This window comes from Astatotilapia calliptera, chromosome 17, assembly GCF_900246225.1.
Source record: "Astatotilapia calliptera chromosome 17, fAstCal1.2, whole genome shotgun sequence".
NCBI lineage: Eukaryota > Metazoa > Chordata > Actinopteri > Cichliformes > Cichlidae > Astatotilapia > Astatotilapia calliptera.
The window spans coordinates 36,905,296-36,932,307 of NC_039318.1; the positions used below are offsets into that span (position 1 = coordinate 36,905,296).

General features: G+C 41.6%; 1 protein-coding gene and 1 long non-coding RNA gene across 5 annotated transcripts in view; one reads left to right on the forward strand and one right to left on the reverse strand.

Moving 5' to 3' along the window:
- The window catches only part of pde4ba (phosphodiesterase 4B, cAMP-specific a), a 204,700-nt gene that overhangs the window by 14,368 nt on the left and 163,320 nt on the right, over window positions 1-27,012 (reverse strand). For all 4 annotated transcript variants that reach the window (XM_026146428.1, XM_026146431.1, XM_026146430.1 and 1 more), the window contains one exon: window positions 2,876-2,988. In XM_026146428.1, the coding sequence (XP_026002213.1) occupies window positions 2,876-2,988 (113 nt within the window). The remainder of the gene's footprint in view (window positions 1-2,875; window positions 2,989-27,012) is intronic.
- LOC113008748 (uncharacterized) lies at window positions 9,368-18,851 on the forward strand. Its single transcript, XR_003270063.1, has 3 exons — window positions 9,368-12,403; window positions 13,126-16,212; window positions 16,307-18,851. It is a non-coding gene; the product is annotated as an uncharacterized LOC113008748 (long non-coding RNA).

A 27,012-nucleotide genomic window follows, 5' to 3' on the forward strand; every position in this document is an offset into this window, starting at 1 on the left:
TCTTGGCAGACCGAGGGGTAGGTGTAATGTTTTCTGGAAAAAGCAGCGCAAAACCATTCCTTCGTTTTTCCCTTATTGGGATATTTGGGAATCTTTCAAGTTGGTGAAGTTCCTGTATTCAATCATCACCTACAGATAACGTTCGTCTCGATCCAAAAAAAGTTTTCTACGATTGCAAAAGTCCTACAGTTACAGTCTTGATTTCAGGCTAAACTGAAACGCAGCTGAGGAGTGATGCAAACCAACAGCTTCTTTAAAGAACGTTTGTACAAGCATGGATGCTCCGACTTCCTCTGCACTCTGCCTGTCTTCTGTGTTTGGTCTGTCACCCCTGCTTTCATGTCTAAATGACTGTTTGAATAGTTGTTCCAGTAGTTCTGCAGTGATTCTGTCAACCTAAGTGAAACCGCTCCTGCTTACTGTCAGTGCTGGATGTGTGACGGCAGCAATAGGATAAATAAACACGGCCATTAACCGTCCAAATGGGTATGTTGGGATGGCTATTGTCATATAGAGAGAGCAGCAGGAGATCAGGAAGGAGACAGGAAGAGAGAGTAACTCTGCCCAGGGGTCTGCGAGGATCCCTTAAACACACACACAAACACACACACACACACACACACACACACACACACACACACACACACACACACACACACGTTCTTTGTCTTCCTCTCTAGTTCATTGTGTTTGACCCACTGCTGGATCACTCGCATCCTGTTGTCCAGTTTTCATGAGAAATAATAAGCTTTCCTCTTGATTCACATGTTTACATGACAGGGTTTTTCAGGCTAAGTTACACTCATCGCACACACAGCAGCTTTCTGTGGTTTGGACTTAAACAAAAGACCAAAAAATGTAAATATCTAGCTTCCTCCAAGTGGCCGATCTCTGTGGCAGTCTACGGTATAAAACTGCCCAGTTTAGATCTCTAACAGTGATGGCCATATATCCAGTGACTCATGAACTCTTCCTACCTTTAAATCCCACAGACATATTTACTTTGGTGTCCGGCGGCCAACCACATTATCTCTATCGACAACCATTTTAAAAACAGACATCTGTGGACTGACTGGATACTTCAAGCCGCAGGCGAGGTCTGATCATTTTCTCTGAATGATGAATTCTTAAAGTACAAAACTGAATAGATGTAAAACCTTGTCGTAACGGGGAAACCGTGCTTTGATATCCATGACATCATCTGAATGCAAAGGCCAAAAGGAGGCAATTATGAGACCATGTGTTTTGTATTACAGCCCTTAAGGTAATAGCAGCAGAGATTCTAATGACAGAGAAATAAATTATAGACCGAGTAATAATTTTTTGATCCCCTGCTGAATTTGTAAGTTTCCAAAGAAATGAACAGTCTCTAATTTTTATGGTAGTATCGTTTTAATGGAGAGAAGCAAAAAATATCAACCAAAAATCCAGAGAAAATACATTACATAAAAGTTTTAAATTGATTTGCATGTTAGTGAGTGAAATAAATATTTTATCCCCTACCACCCAGCTAGGATTCGGACTCCCACAGATTGGCTGCGTGCCCATGTGTACAGATTAGGATCAATCATTCATCTCAACGCATGTTTATAGAACCAGAACCAGTTTCTTCCATTCGAACCTCGCCACCACCAAGGACATGGTCAGAGGCAAAGCCTTAGATATGCTCAAGACTGGAACTGAGGTACAAAACGTTTGATGAGCTTTCATTATTCAGAAATGGAAGAAGTATAAAATGACCAAACTGCTCAATCTGGAGCTCCTTTCAGTATCTTGCCACACGGGGTGTGCTAACAAAGGAGTGGAAAGGAAGAAGCACATTAAGGTCATGGAGTGGCCTAGCCTCAGACCTCAGTCTTTTAGAAAATCTGTGGAGGAAGCTGAAGCTTTGAGTTGCCAAACGGCAGCCACAACACCTAAAGGATTCAGAGAGTTTCTGTAAAGAGGAGTGGGCCAAAACCCCTCGTGAAATCTTTGCAAACTTGGTGACCAACAAAAAGAAACGTCTTACCCCAACAAGGGTTCGTCCACCACCAAATAGTAAGTCATGTTTTGCTTGTATGTCTGTCTCTTTCCATGAAAATGATACAGCCATTTCTTTGTAAGTGAGCAAACTTACCATGACTCACACAGTCATGGATGCCACCTAATAATTCTTAGATATCATGTCGAGAATCCAGTGACACGAGCACAGGAAGCGCAATACAACAAGTGATTATTAAGCTGAATGTGGTTCAGTACCATTGTTTCAACTTCCTGTCTCTTCACATAAAAACCAGGCATTGAACTTCACTGCACATGACACGCAATCGGTGACACAGAAGAAACAGAATAATCAGCGGACAGTGGAAAAGTTAGTCAGCTAAGATGGAAAGAGAGCCACAGCCGGTCAAGAAAAAACACACACCTGCTTGTTAGACCATCTTTTCAACAAGGAGAGTTTTATGTTTGCTCAGGAAAACAAATCTGATGATAAATAGGACATATAAGTGAGCTGGTGGCCTTTTAATCCAATCAGCACTCATCTCAGCCCCCTCTGCCAAACCAATCTCCTCCTCATTACTGTTCTGTTTATGTTCAAACTTTTAACGCTGTTTACTTTGATGGGTCATGCTAAGTTCAGCAGTAGCATCTTTGGATTTTGTATACCGCCCTTCATGTGTTTATTATGCTGAAGGATTAATGCTTCCTGCAGATTCCCTTGCTAGTCAGATTTGAGAGCTCCCCTAAAAAGCGGAGCCCTTTTTTTGTATAAACACTTGCAACACATGGACTTGGATTTATCTGCTCGAAATACAAGTGTGATGGCACAAAACTGCCCCCATTATGATGAAACACAATAACAGCAAACAGTGAAAGGTGCAGCCTCTCATACCTTGGTGGAGGCCATGTCGCTGACAGAGCGGTAGGTCTGGATGGTCTCCAGCTGGTCCAAACACCACTCCAACTCCTCCATTGTCTCCATGGCCAGTTTCTGGTACGCGTCATCTGTCAACAAACAGCCGGCACACAGAGACACGCAGTCAGAACAGACAGAGCACATGGAGCCCGAACGCTGCCCAGCCACTCCCAGGGACCGTCCACCCACGGGTCTCGCTCAGGGTTCCTGCTGCTGAGGAGGGGGGACTGCTAGAGGTGGGACACGGTTGTAGCGCCCCTTCGTCATGAGGAGGTTTTTTAGCTGCTGGGACTCGCAGCTGTCAGTGGAATCGAGAGAAAGCCAGGACCTGACCTCGTTCTGTCACACACTCGACTTGTCTGTGTGAGTCCCCAACCCCCCAAACGTCATCTCCCAATGTGAGGCCCTCAGCTTATTTACATAAAGTCAACCGCCCTATTACAGGAAACTAGATACCCCCACCTCACAAACAAACTTTACCCCATCTCACAGGAAACAGACACCTCGAAACCTAAACACACATGCAGAGGCGCACATGTTGTACCATTAAAAACATGCATTGACTTAACTGGTAAAGTTGCCACCGATTAAGAAATATTTAATCACACTAATTATTTTATTTTTGATCATCGACAACAGACGGTGGCATCGGACACGTCTTCGTGATGAGCCCATCATTTCTGACGCAGGATGTTTTTAATCACTCATTTAGTCATAAAAAAAAATGATAACAACTGCTGCAAAACATGTGTCACTGTTGCTTTCTAGGACGTAAGAAGAAGGCTGAAGGTCCAACCACAGCAGTCAGAAAATGCGCCCTAGATATAAAATGACAGGAACTGGCACTGGCGTTACGTTTACCAGAAATGCAGTGACATTTCTAATGCTGTTGTGCTGTTACCATTTAGGTTGTTTTTATTTCTTTTCTTTTTAAATATGTTGGTCAAATAAAGCAGAAGGATTATAATAAAAGAAATCTTGAGTAAAGAACAAAAACATCTACAAAGCACACATGAAGTTGGTCCAGAGAGGGATTATGATGACAGACAGAGAAAGTCAAGGCAAGGTTTGTGCTGTCACCACTGCTGAGAGATTCCTGCTTGGCCTGGGAGTCACTGCTCCGACCCTGTTCCTGTGGTTTAACCATTTTTCAGACAACTGCAAACTGTACGTCAGAGTTGGAGTGAGTGTGTCTTGGAAAGCAAAGGCGAGTGTGCGATGAGTTGGTTGGTGGAGTTGAACCAACACACACACACAAACACACTCTTCTCCCACTCACTGTGTATACTCCGGGTCGCCTAGCTGCAGAGCACAACATGGCAGCAGGGTGTGCACTGCGGCGACCTTAGCGCGGCCACGTAGAATGCGTCCCCCGCTCTGATCTCCTCGCCATCAAAGACACGAGCCTGTTTGCTCTCCCAAACATGAGAGGCACCTGGCACTTTGCCCACAGCCTTCCCTCACTCTGATGAGGGCAGTGAAAGAAAAAGAGGGAGTGTGTGTGTTTGTGTGTGTGTGTTTAGTTTAATGCCACAACTGCCTGATCTTGAAACGGTTTACACTTATTTGAGATGTTGCTCTCCAGTATTTCCAACATCTTTGAGGTGGTTTGTGTTTTTGAAGAGCGTAGAAAGGTCCCTTTCCCTGGAACGGTCTTTTCTTTTGACCTTTTAAACTCTGCTCAGAAAGCAAGAACCACAGTAGAAGTTTTTCGACTGGTATTTCAACATTTGTCCAAAGTCGTAGCAGTAATGATGAGTGAAAATGAAGCTGCATCAGAGAGAAACAGCCATGGCTGGATTGATCTAAAAATCACTTTCAGGACGTGATTTCAAAACACACAAAACTGGGTCTCAAGATCTAGTTCAGCAAGTCAGGCCCTAAAGCCAGCCATAAGGCCAAATACCTGCAGGTCTCCATGTATTAAATCCAAGTTTTGAGGCAGGTGCCAGAGCCACAGAACTGTAACACTTGTATAACGGTTTTACTTTGATCCCTGGCCTGCTGGAAAACAAGGCCAAAATCACCAGTCTTTCCTCCAGCAAAGGACCCAGTTAACCACCTGTTAAAGATTTATTTGCTAAGAACTAAAATATTTGGCTCGGGTTCTAAGTTTTATGTCAAAAATATTTAAATTGCTCCAACAGCTATCAAAAATAAGCACCGATGCTTAGAATACTTTACTTCAGATAGAAATCGAGCTAATAAATAAGACTAGTCGACCATAAAACAAGACAAGTTCACAGCTTCCGCAATATGACTTCACTTCCTATTTGGCTTTGCCTATTTTAAATTCATATGAAAAGTTCCATCATTCATCCATCTACCGATCCATCCATCATCTACCCAGCCATCATCATCCATCCATCCATTTATCCATCCATCTACCCAGCCATCATCCATCCATCCCTCTACCCATCCATCCATCATCTATCCGTCCATCATTTATCCATCCATCCACACATACATCCGTCTACCCAGCCATCATCTATCCATCATCTACTGATTCATCATCATCCATCCATCCAACCATCCATCCACCCATCCATTTATCCATCTACCGCTCCATCATCCATTCATCCATCTCCTTATTTCTCTCTCCTGAACATATGGAAGGAAAAAAAAGTCAGAAATTAATCAAGAAGTAATTAAGTGCAACATACAAATAATAATAAGCCTTATTATGTTTTTCAGGGTTTGTTTGTTGTTTTTTGTAAACTTCAACTTTTTTTACATTTCAAATATCATTTCAATTAAACAGCCTGTACACATTGGTGGACTAACCATTAGACAAACATTAAATATAATTTGGTTAATTACCAATGCTTTTAATTTTGGTGGTCTAATAGACGTATTAAACACTGTAAATATAAGTATATAGGATATAATGAGAAAGAAAAAAAAAGGTCAGTTTGAACCTGGATCTTAGGTCTACACCTATAGTCAGGTCTAATTAGATGGATGAGACACAAGCAGTAAATCACAAACGTGTTGGTATAAGGTTAAAATATGATTTGTCATAATGGGTAAAAAGTATTGGTGAGAAAAACTGGTGATAATGAAAACACATTAAGAGTAGAGGCATGTGCACTCACTATATATTAGTAAGTACTCCAGTTATGGCCTTGGGTGGACTGAGGGAAACAGCACTCCAAACACACACACACACACACACACACACACACACACACACACACACACACACACACACACACACACACACACACACACACACAACGATACAAGAGGGGATTTCCACCGCCTCCACCCGACACAAGGACCTTTCTGATCAGTGCTCAGACCTACAGTTTGTCCCACAGGGGCAGGCAGGAAAATACATATGTACAGTCCAGCCACACATACACAGTGACACACGCACACTTGATGGCTAAGATGTCTTGTTACCGCACACACTGCCATACAAACAAGTACTTTCCATCTGAGAGAAGCGGAGCCGGCAGGAAAGGTTGGGGGGGGGGGGGTTGAGGTCAGCACTCTCTGTCTCGGTTTCAATTTAATATTGAAAAGTTTTTAGTTGTTTTTCACTAAATCCAGCGAAATCAGCAGCCCGAGGTAACATTAAAATCGAGAAAATGCAGGAAAAGGGCAAGAGTGAATGAAATAAAGAGAAATAAAAGGAACAGAAAATAAAATCCAAATAAAGAACACATGGGCTGTTTTTTAATGTTACCAGCATTCCTCTTACTGTGTCAATCCATAATTCAATGATTGTTTTTCCTTTCCCTGTTTCACGTGCATTTTAGCGCCGGTTCCAAAATGTTTTATAATTCTTAGATCTGTCTTTTATTTGATTATTAGCATTTCAGAGCATAATTTTTCAGATTTCCCCATAAAATCAATTTAAATTCACTCACCTCCTCCACAAGAATAACATTTTGTTGGTTTATTTACTCCACATTTTATGGGAGATTTCTTCACAAACACACACACACACACACTCAAATGAGGTTATTTAAGGACCATTGTGCCCACAGGACATCAGACAGGAGCTGTTAAAGCTGTTTGTGTTTGTGCCTGTGTGTGAGCGACAGCTGCATCTGTCATCCTCCCATGGGCATAGAGATAGTTTGCCCGTGATGCAAAGGTAGATGCAGCAGGGCATGTCAGCTGCAGCGCATTATCAGCAGCCAGCATCTATGTGGAAGACTGTTAGCTTAATTGTGAGCAAGCACTGACACACGCTGGGACACAAAACCGACTCTGACTAAAGGGGTCAGTTGAGGACCAGCCCTCCCCACACCTGCTCAGTCCATCCTAATTTCTGCTTTTCGTTGACCAAGAATTCACCGTGTAAACATTCAGGTTTCGAAGGGTGACGTCCCACATTTCTAGTGAACCAGCGTAAACAGACCACACACGCACTTAAAGAGAAGCCAAACTTTGACGCTGGTCAACTGGCAGCAGCGCCGGATTTGTAAATGGCTGAAAAAAAGCAAGAGAGAGACTGAGGCACTCTCTTTCTTCATCTCCTGCTTTACCAGAAAGTGAGTTGATCTGAAACCCTCCGTGCGGTTACACAACACTTCCTAACAAAGACCAGAGATGGTACATTGAGGTGGGGGGGTAGCGCCGCATTTGGAGGTCTTACAAACTCAAGTTTGGCTTGACATTCACAGAAATGTCATTGACAAGAAATCTGAAAAGTCAAGGGGAGGACGAAGAGCGGTGGTGGAGTTTGTGGTTTCGGGGCCTTCTTGCATAACCTCGATACATTTCTTGATCAAAACATTTCTCTAAGCTGGGTTCTGAGAAGTGACAAAATGACATCATGGCTATGTATTTCATTAGCAAACATTTATCTGATTTACTGGGACTCAGAATGTGAGTAATATTTCAGTAGATGACATTTCCTTACCCTGCGGCTGTTTGATATTAAGGATAGGAGGGTAAAATAAACCTCTAGCCATCCTGTTATATTGGAGACAAAGCTGGTAAATTCATTGCTCAGGGACGCAGTGCTGGTAAAACGTGCTGGTTCCTTTTTTATGTGGTTGTGACCCTCCAGAAGCAGCACTGTGACATATTTAGGATGTTGATTCACAGATTAAATATTCTGATGTGTTGTAATCGTCCATGTCTCTCGTGCCAAAGCTACCAGCTTTTATATTTGCTGCCTTCCCCTAACACAGCGGTGGAGATGGCGAAACAGCGCTTTCGCGTGCGCGGCTGTCGGTGGAAAGAAGAATGCAGCTGTTACACTTGCTAACAAAATAGCAAGCGCGTCTCTTTATCTGTGTTTAATGTTTCTCACTTTAGTAAACAGAATTTGTGTGGCGAAGGTTCAAATCCAGTCTGGAATAATCTATGAAATGAGACATTATTGGAAGTAGCAACACACTGGAAGTAAACATTAGATTTGCATTTTTTGCAGGGTCGGGGGTCCTATTGTTTCACAGCATGTGAGTACAGCTCAGTGCAACAGTGTGACTTGTGGCTCTTCTACCTGCATTTAAACTGAAAGTCATTTACAACCACAAAACATAACAAAGGTGCTTTGACTGGGCCACACAGCGTGTACGTGTTTGAGTGCTAGGCCCCATTTTTGTAGCTTGCTGGCTCTAATCCCCCCTGCTTATACATTCCTCCCCACATTATACACATTTCTGTGAGATTTACAATCCGGTCGTTAAGTGATGACGCGACGAATCCTACTTCCGGGTCTAAAGTAGTCTGCGTTTAATATGGCTTTTGTGTTGTTAACATGTTTAATGTTTTGTATTTTCTTCTATTTGATCTCAAAAAGCTCCTAAAACAGTCAGTGATCACTGTTGACCTCCCTCGGCTTTTATTACCGCTAATCATTTATTTAAGCTCAGTTTTTAAAACCTTAGGATGTAACTACAGCCCAGCCCATGCAGCAGTATATGAACGACTAACCTCGTATTGTGGATGGATTATCTCAGTTGTTCTCCTGGCTGAAGTTTGGTCCTTTTACAGCATCCTGCCATGCGATTACATTTGTTCCTGACCACCGAGAACACTCACGGTAACTTTTATCGAGTGGAAAAAAAGTTAGCTTGTTTATATTATGCTAACATAGCTGTGTCGCTAGCGGTCACGTAGCACATCATTATATACCAGCTAGCCAAACTTCAGTAACCCTACAAACGTCACTGCTGTTTAGTTTTCTGTCTTCATTTATGCTGGAAGTGATAGCAGAGCTGTACGTTTGAATTTGTTTCCAAAACCCGGCAGTCAGGACATGCTATATTGTATTTAGATAGAAGCTAGCGAGCTAACTCCCTGCTAACTTCTAACTCCGTTAAATGTCATAAATTCCGTTTTCATGGATGCCTGGATGTTAAACTCAATTGTTACACCTGGTAGAGCAGAACGCTGATAATTTTATTAAAGATGAAAGACTTTAGACAGTTTTTCAACTCTCAGTAATGCCATAGTGATCGTTTGATATATGGACCTGCAGCGGAGTTTAGGCCCAGACACGGCTAGTGACGTCAGACTGAACGACCGGATAGAAAAGAAAAGCAACGCACAAAACGATGACTCTGCCCCATAAAGGCTGGACGGTTACAGCAGAGACCACGCTGAATCGTTGGAACGACAGCAGAAAGAGCTAATCAAATTCTGTGTCTACGCTGCTGTTACCGTCTAAAAACAAAGACTGGAATGAGAACTGTGTGACTGGAACATTCATTCATGTATTTATTTGTATTACTGGTATGTGACCTAATTTCAAAGATTGTTTTGAAGACGGCCGGGCCTCTTTCAGAAGTTCTGTTGCAGTGAATTCATTCTTCCATTATGCGAAGTCTAATCCAGACAGTAACTTTGTTTTATCTTTGCATGCAAGTGTTAAGATTTTATGTGGCTAAAACTTCAGTTACAGTAACATTAACCCAGAAACCAGTCCAAACGGGCCTTTGCTCCAAACTGAATCACGCACAAGTCTGAGGTTTCTCTGCCTCCGTCACGTGCACATTGTTCGCAGAGACACGGAGTGATTTACGCACGTAGGAGATGAATGTGAGGAGTACACGGTGAGGAGTGAAACGAGCTCAGGGACAGTCTGACACGGCACGGTCTGAAGGTTCGCTGAGACCTGAGGTGCCTTGTCGTACAAACAGTATCCCTCTTATCTGACCGCTCGTCACTTTCTGATGTAAAAACCTTCACAGTTTCGAATCTGTATCTCTCCCGCTGATAAAAAGACAGACGTCATTGAAGCTGTGTGTTTGGCCTTATTGTCAGCTCGGCTCTGAGGACCTGTGAGCGTAAACAGTCTTGTCCTTGAGCTGCATGCTCACGCACTCTCTTCATCTCACAACAGTTTCTAACATTTCTATATATCCAAAACTTGGGTATGCCCACCAAAAAAATGCACACAGACCGGGCTTTGTCTGTATTACCTGGGGTGAACTCCTGCATTGAAAGCAACAGCACTGACTAGACTGAATGAGCCTCATTGTCATGCTGACTGGCCTTTGGCCCTCAGGTTGATTTGCATGGATCAGAGGAGCCGTGGGACCCCGCTCAGCCAGACTTCTGTCAGTGTCGATGCTGCTGCTGCTTTGTTCTCCTTTTTAAGTTCCAGAGAAGCTTCCAGACTTAGAATTAAAAGGTGTAAGTGGTGCATCTGAATTCAGGGATTATGAGAAGTGTTGGGTATAGAGCAGCTGTTGGTGGTCCTGAAAGACCCTGCTCTCTAAAACACCTCCAGACTGATTTGACACCAACAGATTTACTCACTTCTCACTTCCTGAGGGCGTGGCTGACACGTGGTCAATCACAGTGTTCTGCTTTTTTTCCCTATTTCAAATATCTGACTGCAGTAGAGATAAAGCTACTCTTTTTCCTTGATTCTTGTTTACGTGATCTTGGGTCCAGCCCAGTAGCCCCTCTTTGACTCAGTGTAAAGCGTGTGCATTGCATAGAGAAGCATCTTCCCACTAAAGAGCTGTTTTTGTGCAGGTTTAGATAAAAAATACCATCAGTTTGTTAAACTTCATCAAAAAAAGAAAGAATCCTACATCTCTGCTAGTTTTCAACAGGTGCCTGTAGCTGTCCCTCCCCACTTTTCCACTCAAAGTGGAAACAGAAGCAGAATATAGTGTGTATAGGCTGCAGGAAGAAGCCTTCATCACTCATCGTTCATATATTACTCAGTGAATTGTCTCCGATGAGACCCTGTCACCCCAAACCTCCTACTGTGTTATTTATTATTTATTATGTTACTGCAGTGCCCATTATGATGTGGTTCCTGCTCAGCTTGGTTCCTTTAGTGTTACTTGTGTGATTAAACTGCGGTGCATTTAAAGTTGTGTTCATAGCTGTAACATGCGATTCAGAAATGAGATCAGTCACGATATTATTTTTGCAAACACTGCAGGGGTAGGGGCTCCACATTAGCTTTTGTCACAGGCTGAAGCTTCAATAAAAGAAAAGTCATATAAAGTCATATTCATATAAATATACACACATTCATTTGCCTTTTTGTTAATTTCTGTTAATTTCTAGGGAAGCTAACCAGCTACTTTTTAATGATATCATATTTGCCCTTCTCTCCCTTCTTTCTTTTGGATTTAGTACTAAAGTCAATTAACTTATTTTAGCATATTAGACTATCGCTTTAAATGACAAGTAACCAAACAAACTGGGACACAATAGCCATGGTTAACTGGGAGCGTTTTTTTTTCTGTGCTAATACAGTGACCTGGCATGTTCCTCGAGTGGGTTTCAAATCACAAAAGCAACAAAGTGCATGCTCAGTAATCACAATTATTGTTTTATTTTTAAATAAATGCTCATAGACAGCTTTACTACTGTAAAGTACTTACTACTAATTTAAGAAGGCAAGTCAGAAATCAAAGGGTTTCCAGGAGGGGAGCTTCAGACTCTACCAGGAGATGCATTACTGCTGCTAGATTTAGTGTCACGTCAGAAGAGCTACATGTGAAAATACATTTCAGGTGACAAATTGGAGTAATTCGTTTTGTCATAAACGATTAGTGTTATTTGTATTTTGACGGCTTGAACATGTCAGAAAATACGGACCGCTTCCACGTGCTCCATCCCAGGCCTCATATCACTCCTGAGGGTCTTATTTCAAATAATGGGGCCGTAAACAGCCTCACCAAGGTGATGTGCACTGCAGCTAGACAGGCTCTCTTCACATGTCACGCTTCTTCTGTTTCTTGGCGTCAGGACCTGAAAAACATTCTACTGAGGCCAAGCGAGAAATCATTTTAGTCCGGAGACTTTTCCAGCTGTTGTTGAACTGTTGTCAAGACAAACATGACTGTCTCATTAACATTATCTTGGCTGTATTTAGCGTGCAAGCCGTGAAATGGAGCCAATTCTGGCTGGTCCGGGTCGGGATAAAGTCGAGTTAACGAGCGGGGCAGGAAAGGCACCAGAAGGGTTCTGCAATGAAGGGCTTTGCGTGCAACGAAGGCTCAAGAAACATATGAAGACCAGCTGAAGCAAACCTCAAATAACCTCAAACAGCATGCCTACTTATGATGGGTAAGCATGCCTTGTGTGTCACTTCGGGCCAGCCCGTGTGTGTTTATGTGCGCCTCCCAGACCACATTACAAAATCAAATTGAACCAATAAAGACTGTTGGCAGCGGTGAGCACGCAAGACAAGATTGATTGTGTTCATCCAAACTGGCTAAGTAAGACTTCCTGATTGAATCAAGATTAAATACGACTCCCTCCCCGAGTAACAGCGAAATAGTCACGCGGCATTCACGGTGCAACTGAAGAGCAGTTTCGAAAAAGATACATGGATTTGGGGGGAAGAAAAAAAAAATAGGTTAATCGTTTCAGAGAAATGATAAGCAAAAGCATGCTTTTCTTGTTTTTTTCTCTTTGTTGGTAAAAATCAGGTGGCTTTTTATTAAAGCGAGCTGTTTAATCATTGACTTTTTAAAAAAAAAAGCTGGCTTCCTGCGCTGCTCCACAAAGAGGACGCAGTAGCTGTGGTGTTTTTCTGGCAGGTCAGGTTGGGGGGAGTGCAAAAAGCTTCCCAAATACCCAAACAAAAGGCTCTGTCTGTGAAGCAGAGAGCGTTTGAATCCATCTGCACAGAGCTGAACAGGCCTGCTGGCAAGGGAATACTTCAGGGGAAGGGCACCCGTCTACTTTATGACTGTGCTGACGTCAATGGCATAATTCAAATACTTGCAGAGTGCATGCTTCCAGCTTTCTGAACCTGCTCTCTCTCTCTCTGTGGCGGGCTGCAGATAAAACCCGAAGCGGAACAGGACTCCGGTAAAACACAACATCCAAACAACAACTGGAGCGGAGTCACGGCTGCGCTCAAACAGCATCAAACCACATGGTGTTCATTTACTCGGCCTTCAATGCTCACAAAGCCAAAAGTGACAGATTGATACATCTTTGGAAATGAAATGTAAATTTGTTCACGGAGAGCGTAATATTACTTCAAAGGAGACTTTTGAAACTTTAATTGGTTTGAGGGGAAAATAAATCCTATTAGGGAGAACTGCAAGTGTTTTTGTACGGTTTTTATAGGTTAAAGAGGAAGAAGAAAAGAAAACTGAAATCAATTAAACCCCTTTCTATGAAGGATGTTTGTCTTTTACCGAAAGAGGGAAGTGACACCGCTTTTTGTGTGAAGTGGTGTATGTATGTGACGTACAGCAAGCCTACAGCCACTATATACGCGCTGTAAAATAAGGTAATGAAACAAGGACAGAAAAACAAACAAAAGAGTAGCATTCAAACCAATTAAGGTGTAAACGAGGAAAAAGGTTGAAATATTTATGGCTCCTGACTAACTTAATGACACTTGTGAAGACTCAGACTGTTTGCTCCCACCAGATGTTTAAGGATTGTTTTTCAGAGTTTTAATGACATCATGGCTTGTATTGTTAGATAAGTGAGGATGACATAACTGAACGGGGGGCCGGGATGATGACCACAGACAGACTGAAAACCCCCCAAAACAAAACAATCCAAAATGTGAAATCCTCCTCAAAAGTCCCGCGAGTTGAATCCAGCACAGGATCTTTGCTGTGAGTCAAATTTCCTCTCTAATCAAAATAAAAGGAAAAGAATAAAAATGGGAATTTAACAGCAATGTAACGTCATGCTTTAAAATAGAAGCTCAAAGCTAATCCCAAAATCCAGTAATGACCATCCCCTTGAATCTAATAGCTAACTGCACATAACATTACTTTACATGGTTTCTAGTTCATTATGTGGTGCTTCCTGTGCAGCAATGCAACTTCTCTGACAGGAAGGATATTTTTGGGGGGCTTGCAGCGTAGGTAGACAGGAAGTTGAGTTACATCAATGACTTTTTTAATCTCTACTATGTATAAAACTCTAGCGTTAGCAATTTGTGGCCTTTGCTTTTCTGGTTGGTGTCGAGTTTGTTCATCCAGTCTTACTGCAAGGACTGGAAATCATCCGTCTGTTTACAACTAGGAAACTGCAACCTAACTGCAACCTGGCAGATCTGCCGTTTTTAAGCCAAGAAAGTTAAAACACCGCAATGAAATATTAACAAAATCAAGAATTAAACTACGCACACTAAGAAGGAGAATCAAACCTAAAATAGGCCTCGTGTAGAAGAATACACACTCATAAACATACAGTCAAGTGGGTCTTTTCCTAAAACTGAGCTCTGGATCTCCCTTGGCTGGGAGCCCCGCGAACCCAGCGCCAGCGTGTATAGAGAGCTTTGAGTAGGGTAAATACTTGGCACAGCAGCTTGTTTATGACACTGGAGACTTGTAAAGTGGAGACCAGGCCCGGCCACATTTTAACACTGGGATTACTTGCAATTAAACCATGAGCTCACCACCACAACAGAAGCCTGTGTCAGGCTTTTAAAATGTATTTGCAGCTACAGAGTGAATACAAAGTGATTACTAGTGTTTGTTTTAATTTTTTTTTTTTTTTAACTGTCCAGTAAGCTATTAATAACTAGAAAGCGGTGCCACTTATTCTGTGTCAGTCACTGTGTGTGGAAACCTCTTTAACCCTCTTAGGTCACTTGACTGATACTCGAGAGTCCGTGAGTTGGAGGATGGTGAAATGTGACCTAAGGCTGGAAAAGGCATCAGTGGGTACCTTTCCATAGCTAATATGCAATAACATAACTGTTGACACACAAAAACAACCCAAGCAAGGTCCATTTATAGACGCGTACGATGCTTTAAAGAAAACATTTGGTACTTTACGAGTTGATTAACTTGATTTGTGTTGTATTTGCTTTTGTTCAGAAGATATGAAACAACCCTACAGAATAGTCACCAAACTTTAGTTTTATAAACTCACACATATAGCACATGGCATTATTTTCTTTCAGCAATTGCTTCCATATCTCAGCCGTTACCAGTTTTATTCATGAGCACTGATTCATCTGTTGCTGTCTGTTCCGAGGCAGCGCAGTGGCTAACACTGTCGCCTCGCGGTAGGAAGGACCTGGAAGATCCCTGTGGCTGTGTGGGTTCTCTCCAGGTACTCCCGCTTCCTCCCACACTCCAAAGTCTTGCACGTTAGGTTAACTGGTAGTCCTAAATTGACCCTACCATACGACCTGGGACCTGTTCAGAGAGTACCACGTCTCTCGCCCCACGACATGGGATAGGCTCCCACTACCCTGAACTGGATAAGACGTAAATGGATGGATGGAAGGGCTTTTCCTTTCAAAAAAGAAAAAGAACAAAAGTTTATCGTTTGAGCGCACCTGGAAGAAACTGAAACCAGTAACTTGAACTAGTTCTCCACACAACTCTAAAACCCACTTCTCTATTTGTGCAGACATAAACAAACTGGCTAGCTCAGAGTGGATGCTTTAGAGTGGATGGTGCTACAATACAAGCTTTTCCTAGTAAACAATTTACACACTGGGGAAGTCGCTGCACGCCAGGACAGTTTTAGTGGAGCAACCTCACTGAACAAAGCACAACAGAGCATTTTATTTACTTCCTTATCTCACAATGAGAGGCAAGCTCTGGTCCTCAGGGGTCAGCCAGCCATTTTTCAAAAACCTTTGGGTTTTATGTCCATTTCAGCAACAAAAATGCATACTGAGTCGATAAAGGCCCACTTAGCGGTACTGGTTTAAAAAGGACAAAAAAGGCAGTGATTAAAAGATTGAAATTGTTTTTTGATGTTGGTTTAAAATTAACTGAGAAGTTAAAGAAATTTTCTCTATGCAGGAAAAACAGTGACAGCAAAAGTCTGTCGCCACTGATAAAAGTCTCCCAGACAAACAGCAACATCATCCTAGAGGTCAAAGCCACACAAAGTACAGCAGCGTCAGAGTCATAAAAGACTCTTTCCATCGAACTGAGGTAACGAATTAAGCTGTTATGCAACAAAATTCCAGTGTAGAAAACATCCCACCCTACCTTTCTTTCTCTTTCCCCATTTACGTATCTCTGACAGTCTCAGCAACAGCCAACCCATCAATCACCCACTACAAAGAAAACACAGAGAACCAAATTCCTGGAAGGGAGCAGACGACAGAAAAGCACTTCATTTTAAGGTGAAAATCAGAGCTGGGCTGTCAGGATACGGAAGAATTAATGCAACTGTCCTGCAACTACAAAGGAAGAAATCGGTATACGAGTGATCTCAGTCGACGTACATCTGCAGACAGAAACACTAAAAATTCCCTCAATTACTTTTTCTGTCTGGGAGTGGTTATCATTCCTTCGTGTTTGCAGTGGCACACCTTCTACCAAACAGAAGATCTTCTGTTAGGCTACAGTCCACAAATTATTTTTGGAAGGAATTTAACGGACAATTTCCTGTAGGGCATCGAGGTTGGACGAGTACGACATTTGTTAATCAGCGAAAAATATCCAAATAAAATGTGACTGCCAGCTCTTCGATGTGAAGAATCACCATGCAATGGGTCAGCATGGCGATAAGATCAGCTGAAGAGTCTGTCTGGATGGAGACCTCTAATGCAGTTAGTGAAACAGCTGTTTCAGGCAGATCATTTGTTTACTTTGGGGAAGATTCTAAAATATCGAAATGTGGTTTCCTGGAAAGCTGCGCGGAGACTCCTCTCAGCTGAAAGTATAATTGGAATTATACTTTAAGACCATAATGTGATCGAAATTGACTGTTAATAACAACTGAAAGCTTGTAAGTATGTAAACAGAAAATCAATCAAGCACGGCGAGCTGTAGTTAACTTCCAACTCTATGACTCGAGGGGAAAAATAACATGTTCATCTTACATATTAGCCCGAGTATTCCCAAAGGGCACCTCGGCATGTAAACATCCAGATTCCTGTTTGCTGCAGAGGCAGGCAAGGTGACATAACAGATGCACAAACAATGAGAGGTGGCCTCTGGTGTTAATCAGAGGCCACCTGAAGTGTACAACTGCCATTGTGCAGCATTTTCCCATTATGTTGCTTTTAACAAAACCACCAGACTCTAATGACAAAAATGCAACTTTACCCAACAGAGCACGGGTGCTGCAGGTTAAATGTCTCAGTCTTAGTTAGTCTGTTTGCTTTAATGAGTGATTTTGGTAATTTAAACCAGTTAGGCCTCACTCACACAAACTTAGAGAGTGGTCAGAGAGTTGGACAGCTTTCAAAAGTTTTATTTTTTAGGGGGTTCCTGATCTTTGGTCTCTAGGCTTGGGTGACTGGAGCTTTGGAAACTGATTTCACAGCCAGCCAACAACCTCTACCAATCGCCCATGAAGCAGTAGTGACATTTTTGGTGCCAAGTTTCTGGTATTTGGTTGAAGTCTTCTTGAGTTCTATCGACCAATCACAGTATTGTCAAAACCAGTTTTTTTTCTGGCCACACAAATCGAGCTGACAAACATCTTGCGCCTGTGTTTCAGGTTCTTTATTTACAATAGATTTCTATGAGATGTTTACATGTAGTACATTGGTTTAAAAAAAAAAATAGTACAGTATGGATTAAATCCATTTACAGAGCTGGTTAATGATTTTAAACCAGTCTGGTGGGCGGATTATTATCCCTCCCTAAACAAACATTTTCTTGAAAACACTGACACAGATGCGATGCAGAAACACAGCCAACAAACCTTTTATGATTATCGCCTCAAGGATTCACCTCTGGTTTTTCTTAAATAATTTTTTTTCTTTTATTGCTGTGCTTACAAGTACGTACGGGGAAATTACACAAAAAAGTGAAATAAACCTGGTGTGGACACGCATACAAAAACCTCCTCAGAAGAAAAAAGCACCACTTCAGGTTGGTCTCCATAACAAGTACAAACAAGTTTCTTTTATCTCGACTGGCATACTGGTGATACGGTCTAAGTTGTGAGTAAGAGGACTCGTATTACAGCAACCTTACGCATTCACAGACAAACGCTTACTGTAGCCTGCACGATACATGAGAGGCCCTGGCAGAAAATATTATTGATGACGTCACCTTGTCTCCAAGAGTCAGATCGCATAAACAACGGTAAGATCTGAGCTGAGCAGGAGAGCGGGCGGTTTGGCGGAGGGTCGTGATATTCCGCATCTCCTCTCTGAGAGTAAACGTACAGCTACCCACATCAGTCACAAAGTGTGCACACAGTCGCACATACACACACAGCGTTGGCAGGCTCATCTAAAGCATAAACACAGGTACACACACAAATTCACCTGGTGAGGCAAACAAGGGTTCAGTAATATGCCTGTGTGGGTTCTCAGTCATCCAGGTTATGATAAACTAAGGAGCGACTGGACTTCTTCAAGTTTCCCAAAGACGTTTCAACTCTTATCTAAGAAGCTTCTTCAGTTCTAAGACCAAATGTTGCCGAGTCCCAGGTATTTGTCCCTTAAGAGGGTCGTTAACCAACTATTGATCAAGGTGCAACAGTAAACACACACACGGTGGGACGTGCCTTTTTCAGTGCAGCCAAGGTTTGTGTACACATTACATTTCAAAGTAGTGAGCCAGTGTTATTGGCAGAGAACAGCATCAGGAGGACAGTTTGATGGCTGTTGTGGTTTCACAGTGGGCTGGGGTTCCCGCTCTTCTTCTGAATGCCAGTCATGTTTCCAGGGTCTGTGTGTGACACATAGTGGAGAGGATGATAGAAATGTTTGGACAGGCTGTGTGGCTGACCCGAAGGATTATGATAGATGGAAATAAAGGGAAAGTCGCCAAGACTCTTGCCATCTCTTTTTCTCTCTCCGGCATGCGCTGCAGTCCACTGCGCATTCATTTTGCCGGTTCAAGACTAATGAAAAACATCCTCCTATTAAAAGGCAAAACAATGTAATACTGTAAGGCTGTCTTTCACTGCCTTCTGGAACAGCCTTGATTGGCAAGATAACGCTGTAATTTCATCAAAAGTCTCAGACAAATGCACTTAGTTTTATTAGTTTTAAGTACAGAAGTTTCTTAGTAAAGTACATTTTTGGATTAAAAAAAAACAACTTTATTAACATTATGAAATGTCAAAATCAAATCTTACATGAAAAGAAAGTCAACTCTGAAACCTGCAGAGATGCAAACATATATTTGCACAAACAGGCTTTACATAGAGTCCAAGTTTGCATGAACATTTGTGTCTGCCATTTACTGCTACACAGAAGTTCTGAATATCAAATAAAAGACTGTAGTAATCTTCTCTTGACCACAACTAAACCCAAATGCAATCTTTGCATTTGGGTTTAAAAAAAAATTACAGTCCTGACCGCACGTCGCTGCAAGCGGATGATGTAAGCGACTGCCGAAGGTTGATCGGTAGATGAATGGGCCTAAAGTGATAGCGGAGTTCGCCGGGAACGGGAGAACCGCAAAAAAATTCATAGACGAAGAAATAAATCACGAAAAGCACAGAAAGTGGTCGCACTCGTTTTCACTTCATCTTTGTACAGAGTTTTTTAATCTCGTTCTCCTGCGCAGCGGACTCAGTGACCAACAACACGAGTCATGACAGTTTTGACACCTCAGTCTACATCATTAAACATGTGCTTTTACAGCCATTAGAATACTTTGTATAGACCCTCCCAAACTTTGAATGCAAACTCAGTCATCTTGTTCATCTTTCAGTAAAGTGCTAAAACTAGCATCCCACGTAATCACAGTGAACTAAGGATGCGCCTAAGATCAAAAGAAGCTAACAGCTAAATTGCTAAATGCGAAATTCAAGGCTTCAAAATCTACAATGGTTGACACTGGTTTGACAACTGGTCACAGCAGATGGCCCCGCCCCTCACTGAGCCTGGTTCTGCCAGAGGTTTCTTCCTGTCACAAGGGAGTTTTTCCTTCCCACTGTCACCGAGTGATTGCTCATAGGGGAGTGTTTGACTGTTGGGGTTTTCTATCAAACATTGAAGGGTCTTTACCTTACAACACAAAGGGCCTTGGGGTATTTGATGTTATATAAATAAAACTGAATTCAACTGAATTATGGTAGCTTTATCTTGTAGATACAATCTATGTCGACACCTTAAACACCACCATTTTACTTTTGCAGCTGTATGAACATGTCAGCTCAGCTTTTGCTTTTAGCACACAGTAGTTGGACATCACCAAAGTAATTTTTTGACCAGAAAACATACTCAAAGTCAGTCTTTTTTTTTTCAGGATTATTCAAATCAGATTTATTGAAGATCCCAAAATGCGACATGCAATTTAGTGCAATGACTATTTCATATTACTGAGAAATAAATCCATCAAGTACTGCTCGGGTGTGTACCACATCAGAATTTGGCATGACAACAGCCAGCTTTTATCTCAAAGTGAAGTGACGGGAACTTGCAACAAAAGAACAGTGTGTCCATGACGCTGTGGCACAAGATGGTCCAGTTTTATTAACCACAGTTAAAAGCAGCAATGTAAAATCCCTTCTTTGCATAATCGGACGTTACAAAGACCTGCACTCTTTAACTTTTGCTCTTTTTAAATCTGCCTTTAAAGCATAAAGTTAACAGAATTAAGTCAAGCATCAGTTATGTTAGTCATATGCATTTAGTGAACTAAAAAACTGATTTTCAGAGGTCAGTTCTTCAAGCATGGGATGTGCTGTTACTCTTACTCACTGTTTAGTGCAATCTGCTGCAGTCGCATTAGTCCTGCTCTTTGCAGCAATGTCCCTTGGAGACGTTAACTGAGGACACAGCTGCGAGTGGATCATTGTCTTGATTTAAAACTAATTCGTGAGAGGGAACACACCACACGCAAGCGTCCATTTGGGTATAAACATACAAGGGTGTCTTCATTTAATGGACAGCTGAAGAGGATAATACATGACCCTGGGTCAAGCGCCCCCGAAAACACAAAGCCCTTAATGAGCATCACACTGTCCCCTTTCCACACGAGGTGCAGTTTTCACCACAATAAACACACCTGCTTTTAATCGAATGATATTCGGGGTAAATAAACGAGAATTTTTTGGTTAGATCCAAAAAATGACGCAAGCCTCGCTGCCATGTGTCACGCATACACATTTAAAATGCAAGAAAAGACACCTCATGTAGCAGTTAGATGGTATTTTGCCCCTTGCTCAGGGACATCTGTTTGTAAAAATTACATGAAAGATTTCATTTGAATCTACAGCAACCATTTTTTTTCTCCACAAAGTCTGCACAGGTTACTCTGCATGCTCCACTGTCAATGAAAACAGTTTAAAGGGAAAATTATGGTTCCCTGGTGGTAGCATGTTGGCAGTCCATGGACAGCCTGTCTACCTGCAGAGCACAGTGCAGCCGGTCTGTGGGTTACTCTTCGTTGTGCTGTTGTTGGCCCATCAGCCAGCTGCAGACAAGAGTGAAGTTATAAAGTAAAAAGAGCCGAAGTAAATCTGAGTGCTAAAACCAATGAAATGTGTCCACTTGAGCCACTGTCACTACTGGCTTAGAAAAGCAAAGTAGCAATTCTTGAGTAACATGAACTTGAGTAACATGAATCAGTGGATGACGTCTGTGCAGATGTTATATATTTTATTAGGATTTGAGAGACTGATTTTGCACAATGTATGTGATTCTTTTGCAAAATGATCAAACTTGCAATTTGAAAAATGTAAAGCTGTTGCAGGGATCCTACCTGCTGTGTGTTGCAGCTGAATATTCATTTTGCTTGTTTGTTTGTTTGTTTTTGGGCCATCTAAAAATAAATATCAAATAGAATTTAAGCCAAGTAAAATATCTTTAGTATAGTGTCATCACTACAGAATCCACGATATACTTTGACAGTATATTAAAAGGGAAACTATGTTATGTAACCCAAAACTCAAGTGGTCTGATTTTCATCAGAACGGAATGTAATTGAAATCTTATTTGTCACATTTAACCCTCCCACTTTATTTGTTCTGGGTTGAACAATAATAACAGCAAAGAGTTACAAAATAAAGAAACTTTATTTTTTCTTCTTACATAATATGTGTTTCAATATGTGTTTCAAACCATATAAACTATTATTTTTCTCCCACCAAAGGGAGGGAGTATGTAATCAGTTCAGCTTGTGTTTTTGTTAGCAGTCTAAAAATTACCACAAAAAAGTACCACAAATTTAGTGGTAGAGGCCAATAATAGGTAGAGCTGATTTCATTTAGGTGAAAATCAGGTCAAGGTCACACCAAATGTGAAAATCAAAAAAAGCTTACCATATTTTCTGCACTATAAGGAGCACTTAAAATCTTTAAATGTTCACAAAAATCGTCAGTGTGCGTTATAATCCGGTGCGCCTTATGTATGAATTCTGGTTGTGCTTACCTGTCTCGAACTGATTTTATGTGCTACACGCTCAAAAATCTGTCAAAAAATGTTTTAGTACGACTTTGGTAGCTACGAAGCCGCACCGGATTGTTGGAGCATTACGCTGCCGTAGTCAAGAGCCTCGTGGAGGAATCCGGGTCCAAACTCCACTTCAGGTCCCAAAGTTAAACGAACACTGCAGCATCACTGAGAGTTAAAAACTGTCTAAATTCTTTCATCTTTAATAAAATGATCAGCGTGGCTGCTTTACCAGGTGTAACAATTAAGTTTAATATCCAGGCATTCATGAAAACAGAATTTATTAAATTTAACGGAGTTAGAAGTTAGCAGGAAGTTAGCTCGCTAGTTTCCGCCTAAACATGATATAGCATGTTCTGACTGAGAGATTTCTGAAAAATTCAAACGTACAGCTCTGCTATCACTTCCAACATAAATGAAGACAGAAAACTAAACAGCAGTGACGTTTGTAGGGTTACTGAAGTTGGGCTAGCTGCTATATAATGATGTGCTACGTGATTGCTAGCGACACAGCTATGTTAGCATAGCATAAACACAGTGAAGCTGGAGGATGAACGCTAACTTTTTTCCACTTGATAAAAGTTAACATGAGGGTTCCCGATGGTTAGGGACAAATGCAATCGCATGGCAGGATGCTGTAAACGGACCAAACTTCAGTCAGGAGAACAACTGAGATAATCCATCCACAATACGAGGTTAGTCATTAATATACTGCAACAACATGGGAATAGAGCAGCTGCAAGAGAATTCAACATTAATGAATCGATGGTATGGAAGTGGAGGAAGCAAGAAGAATGAGTTGAGTAAAGTTTTGATTTATCTGTCTTGTTTTGCTTAATGCGCCTTATGGTCCGAAAGATACGGTATATGGTTTGTCTTTAAACTTCACAACATACTAGACCTCGGTTACATGAGTACCTAGGCTGGGTAGGTATTTGACCTTGACCTTGATTGTTAGCACCCAAGGTCAAAATGAACCTTAAAAGGAATGATGTGGAATAAGGAGGAATATTGATGGGGAAACAACCTGCTTAACTGCTGGAGCTGGCACTGACACAGGTCATCAATTGTAATAATCAGACTGAGCTGTTATTAAAAGCTCTACAATAACACCCTTAACTCAATATAACAGGTATATAATGATGGTACCATTTTTGCAAGAGGTAGTAGATAAGTTTACTGTATTGTTACTTCTTGCTTCTTCAAACGGACATTGCTGGGACATTTTCATTTTACTGTTTGCAAAGTCGGATCCGTTACGGCGTCAAAGAAAATCTAAGTCAATAAATATTTTTGAGTCCTGATTTCAGCCATGGCTAGCATTAAGAGCATTAGACACGATAAGTGTCAATAGAGACACATATTGTACACGCACACATACAAACATACTGCCAGACATTAAGAACTAGTTCACGGGTAAAATACACATTCCAGAGTAAAGCAAACATCGCATGTATGTATTTTTCTCAGAGCGAGAGAGAGACTGAGGGCAAACAGTGTTATCTGCCATAGCTAAGAACAGACTCTTCTCTCTATAATTCCTTCTCTCAATATAAAAAAGCAGTTTCTGTGACCAGCAGAACACCTTGTACAACCCAACACAACATGCCCCACTTAACATTTAAGCTGTTTAAACTGGGGCTCTTAAGTGTTTACACAGGTACCAAAAAAAAAATCCACTGTTAATGTTTGCTTGGCCACATCGTACACATTTTGTACAATACTGCATGTGCTGATTTGTACGTCTGATGGTCAGTTAGTCATAAAAGAGAACCCAGAGTGCACCTTTTTTTCCTCATTCATTATTCAGTGTAATTTAACGTGATGTCATATCTGAACACTCATTATGCCGTTTGTGACGTTAATTGCTCTCTACACAATGAAGCAATATTTGAGCATGCGTACTATGCAAGTGCTAATATGTACACACTATTGAGAGTTAAATATGTTTTTCTTTGAGAGGTGAAACTTGCACAAGAAACTTTTGACAAACGCTGAATTGTATAAAGGTAAACTTAAGAACTACACAGTAAGTCCACAAAAAGAAACACTAGAGACAGTAGAATGATTTCTTTGTGGCAATTAAGTAGGCCTAAAGCAAAAGAAAAAATACAGCAGTGGTTTTCCCCTTTGACTAAAATAAGATAAATTTCCCTCAGGACAATTGTTAAAGTGCTACAGAAGTAACTTGATCGGAGTAACATAATCAGAATACTTATTTTTTTAAAAAAAAAGTTTTTTTAAGATGCTACTTGCGCTGTAAGGCTAATGCAGTACTCAGACCTTTTTCTCTCCTAAACCATTTTCAGGGAGATGAATCGTTGCTTCAGACTGTTGTTTGTCAAAGTTACCAGTATAGTGAACATTATTCAAACTAGTAACTTAGCAGATTTTAGGGACTAGCTCGCTAAGCTAACTAGCTGGCAGCTAGCTAAGCAGCTAGCTAGGTAGCAGGCTTTATAAAAAGAGTTGTGAGATTGTCTTTTCTGAATTTAAATAAGCAACATTCAACCCTAGCAGCAGTTTTCAGTGCTGCTTAGAAGCACCAACCCTAAAGTATGCATGTCAAAAATCCCTGAAAGAAGTGCTACATGCTAATGCTTTTACTGTGTTTTGCATATCAATTTAGGACATTGCAATGGTGATAATCTGAAACAAACAAACAATAAAAATCCTAATTTCAAAAGATTCTCTTCAATATCAAAACCTGTTGTGGAGACCCAGCCTTAAAGGCTCACCTGTGAAACCAGTTAGTAAAGCCCTGAATGAGCTGTGACTGGGGCAATGTGTTATAAGTGTTTTCATCCTGAGGACCGTGACGCAGGTCAAGCCCTGTCTGCTCTTTGTCTCATTGTCACGCCAAAGGAACTCATTTGTCCCCGCAGAAAGATGAATGAAGTGTTAAAGAAAAAGAGCTTGTGGGTGGCGTCTGAACACCTGGGGGTGAGCGTGTGTTTGTTTCCTGCTGTGTGTCTAAGGAAGTTGCTGTCGTCCTACGGGCCTGTTTCCTCATTAATGTCATAATCCTGACCGGTGTAGACTTCCTTCCACGGATAGAAAGTTGTCTGCGTGACAAACACACACAGACACACTCACTTGATTCACAGTCACTCATATAATAGTCATACCTTTGTTTTGCATGCATTTACAGTTTCTATTATGTCATCCGTGCACATACATCCAAGCAGACTGTCTGCACCTGCCAACTTTGATGCAATTCAAATGCATCCACTGAAGTCCCTACCCTGCCTCTCATCCAACACAGTGTGTGTGTGTGTGTGTGTGTGTGTGCGTGTGTGTGTGTGTGTGTGTGTGTGTGTGTGTGTGTGTGTGTGTGTGTGGGTGTGTGTGTTTGGGTGCTTTTACTATCAGAGTGTCTAAGAAGTTTGGGAACATTGAAGTTGAAGATAACTTTATATAAAGTAGTTTAATTATGACTAAGTTATGAGTGGTGTGAAAACTGTATTAAAACGGTTTCCATACAACTGTTGGCTACAGTTTCCCCTTGTTATTAACAGTGAAACTACTTATCAATACTATATTATTACTTTGTTATGCTGGAAAGCTGTTGCTGTTTTCTGAGTCATGCGAAGGGCTTAAAAAGAAATCGATATGATTATGAATATAATTGAAAAACAGCACCCTATCTTTATTGCATGAACCACAGGACTTGCAGAATGAATATGAGCCATGATTTACATAATCTGTGTTGAACTTTAAAAGCCGTTGCAATAGTTCGTTCAGATATTGTCAGTGGCAGTTGCCTGCATGCTGGTGGAGATGTGCCGCAACACACACCAGCAAATACACACACTGCCTGCATAGGTCTTTTGCAGAAGAGCCTTCCTAGGAATGAAACAACTCTGCCTGGACACATGAAGCACTTAAACAATTAAAATTCCAATATTGTTGCTTCAGAGTTTGACACACAGCAGACCAGCCAGACTCTTGTATAACAGTGTTTGGGTATGATTTGTTTTGGGAGCAGTTGGGAAGTAGTAAAGAGGGCAGGTGAAACAAGGGGCAAAAGTATAAACAGCCATTAGCCTCTATCAAGCAGGGAAATGCGACCGAGAGTATGTGTTGCTCAATGCTTGGATACTTCTTGGAGAAAGCAGGGAAGAGTGAGGCAGAGGCCATGGTTGTAAAAGACGCCACTACCACAGCAACGGTCGGTGTTGTGGACGTGCGCAGCAGAGTGTGAGCTGAGAAACAGTTGATAGGCTGGTGGATACTGTATCTGCAGCACTTAGGCATGCTTGCTCAGCCATAATATCCCTCAGTGAACTACATATCTGGACCGTGACACTTTTCCAGCATTACTGCACAAACTAAAAGATGGTTTGTAGTTCTTGGAGCAGGGGTGGGGGAACTCTAGGCCTCGAGGGCCGGTGTCCTGCAGGTTTTAGATGTGTCCTTA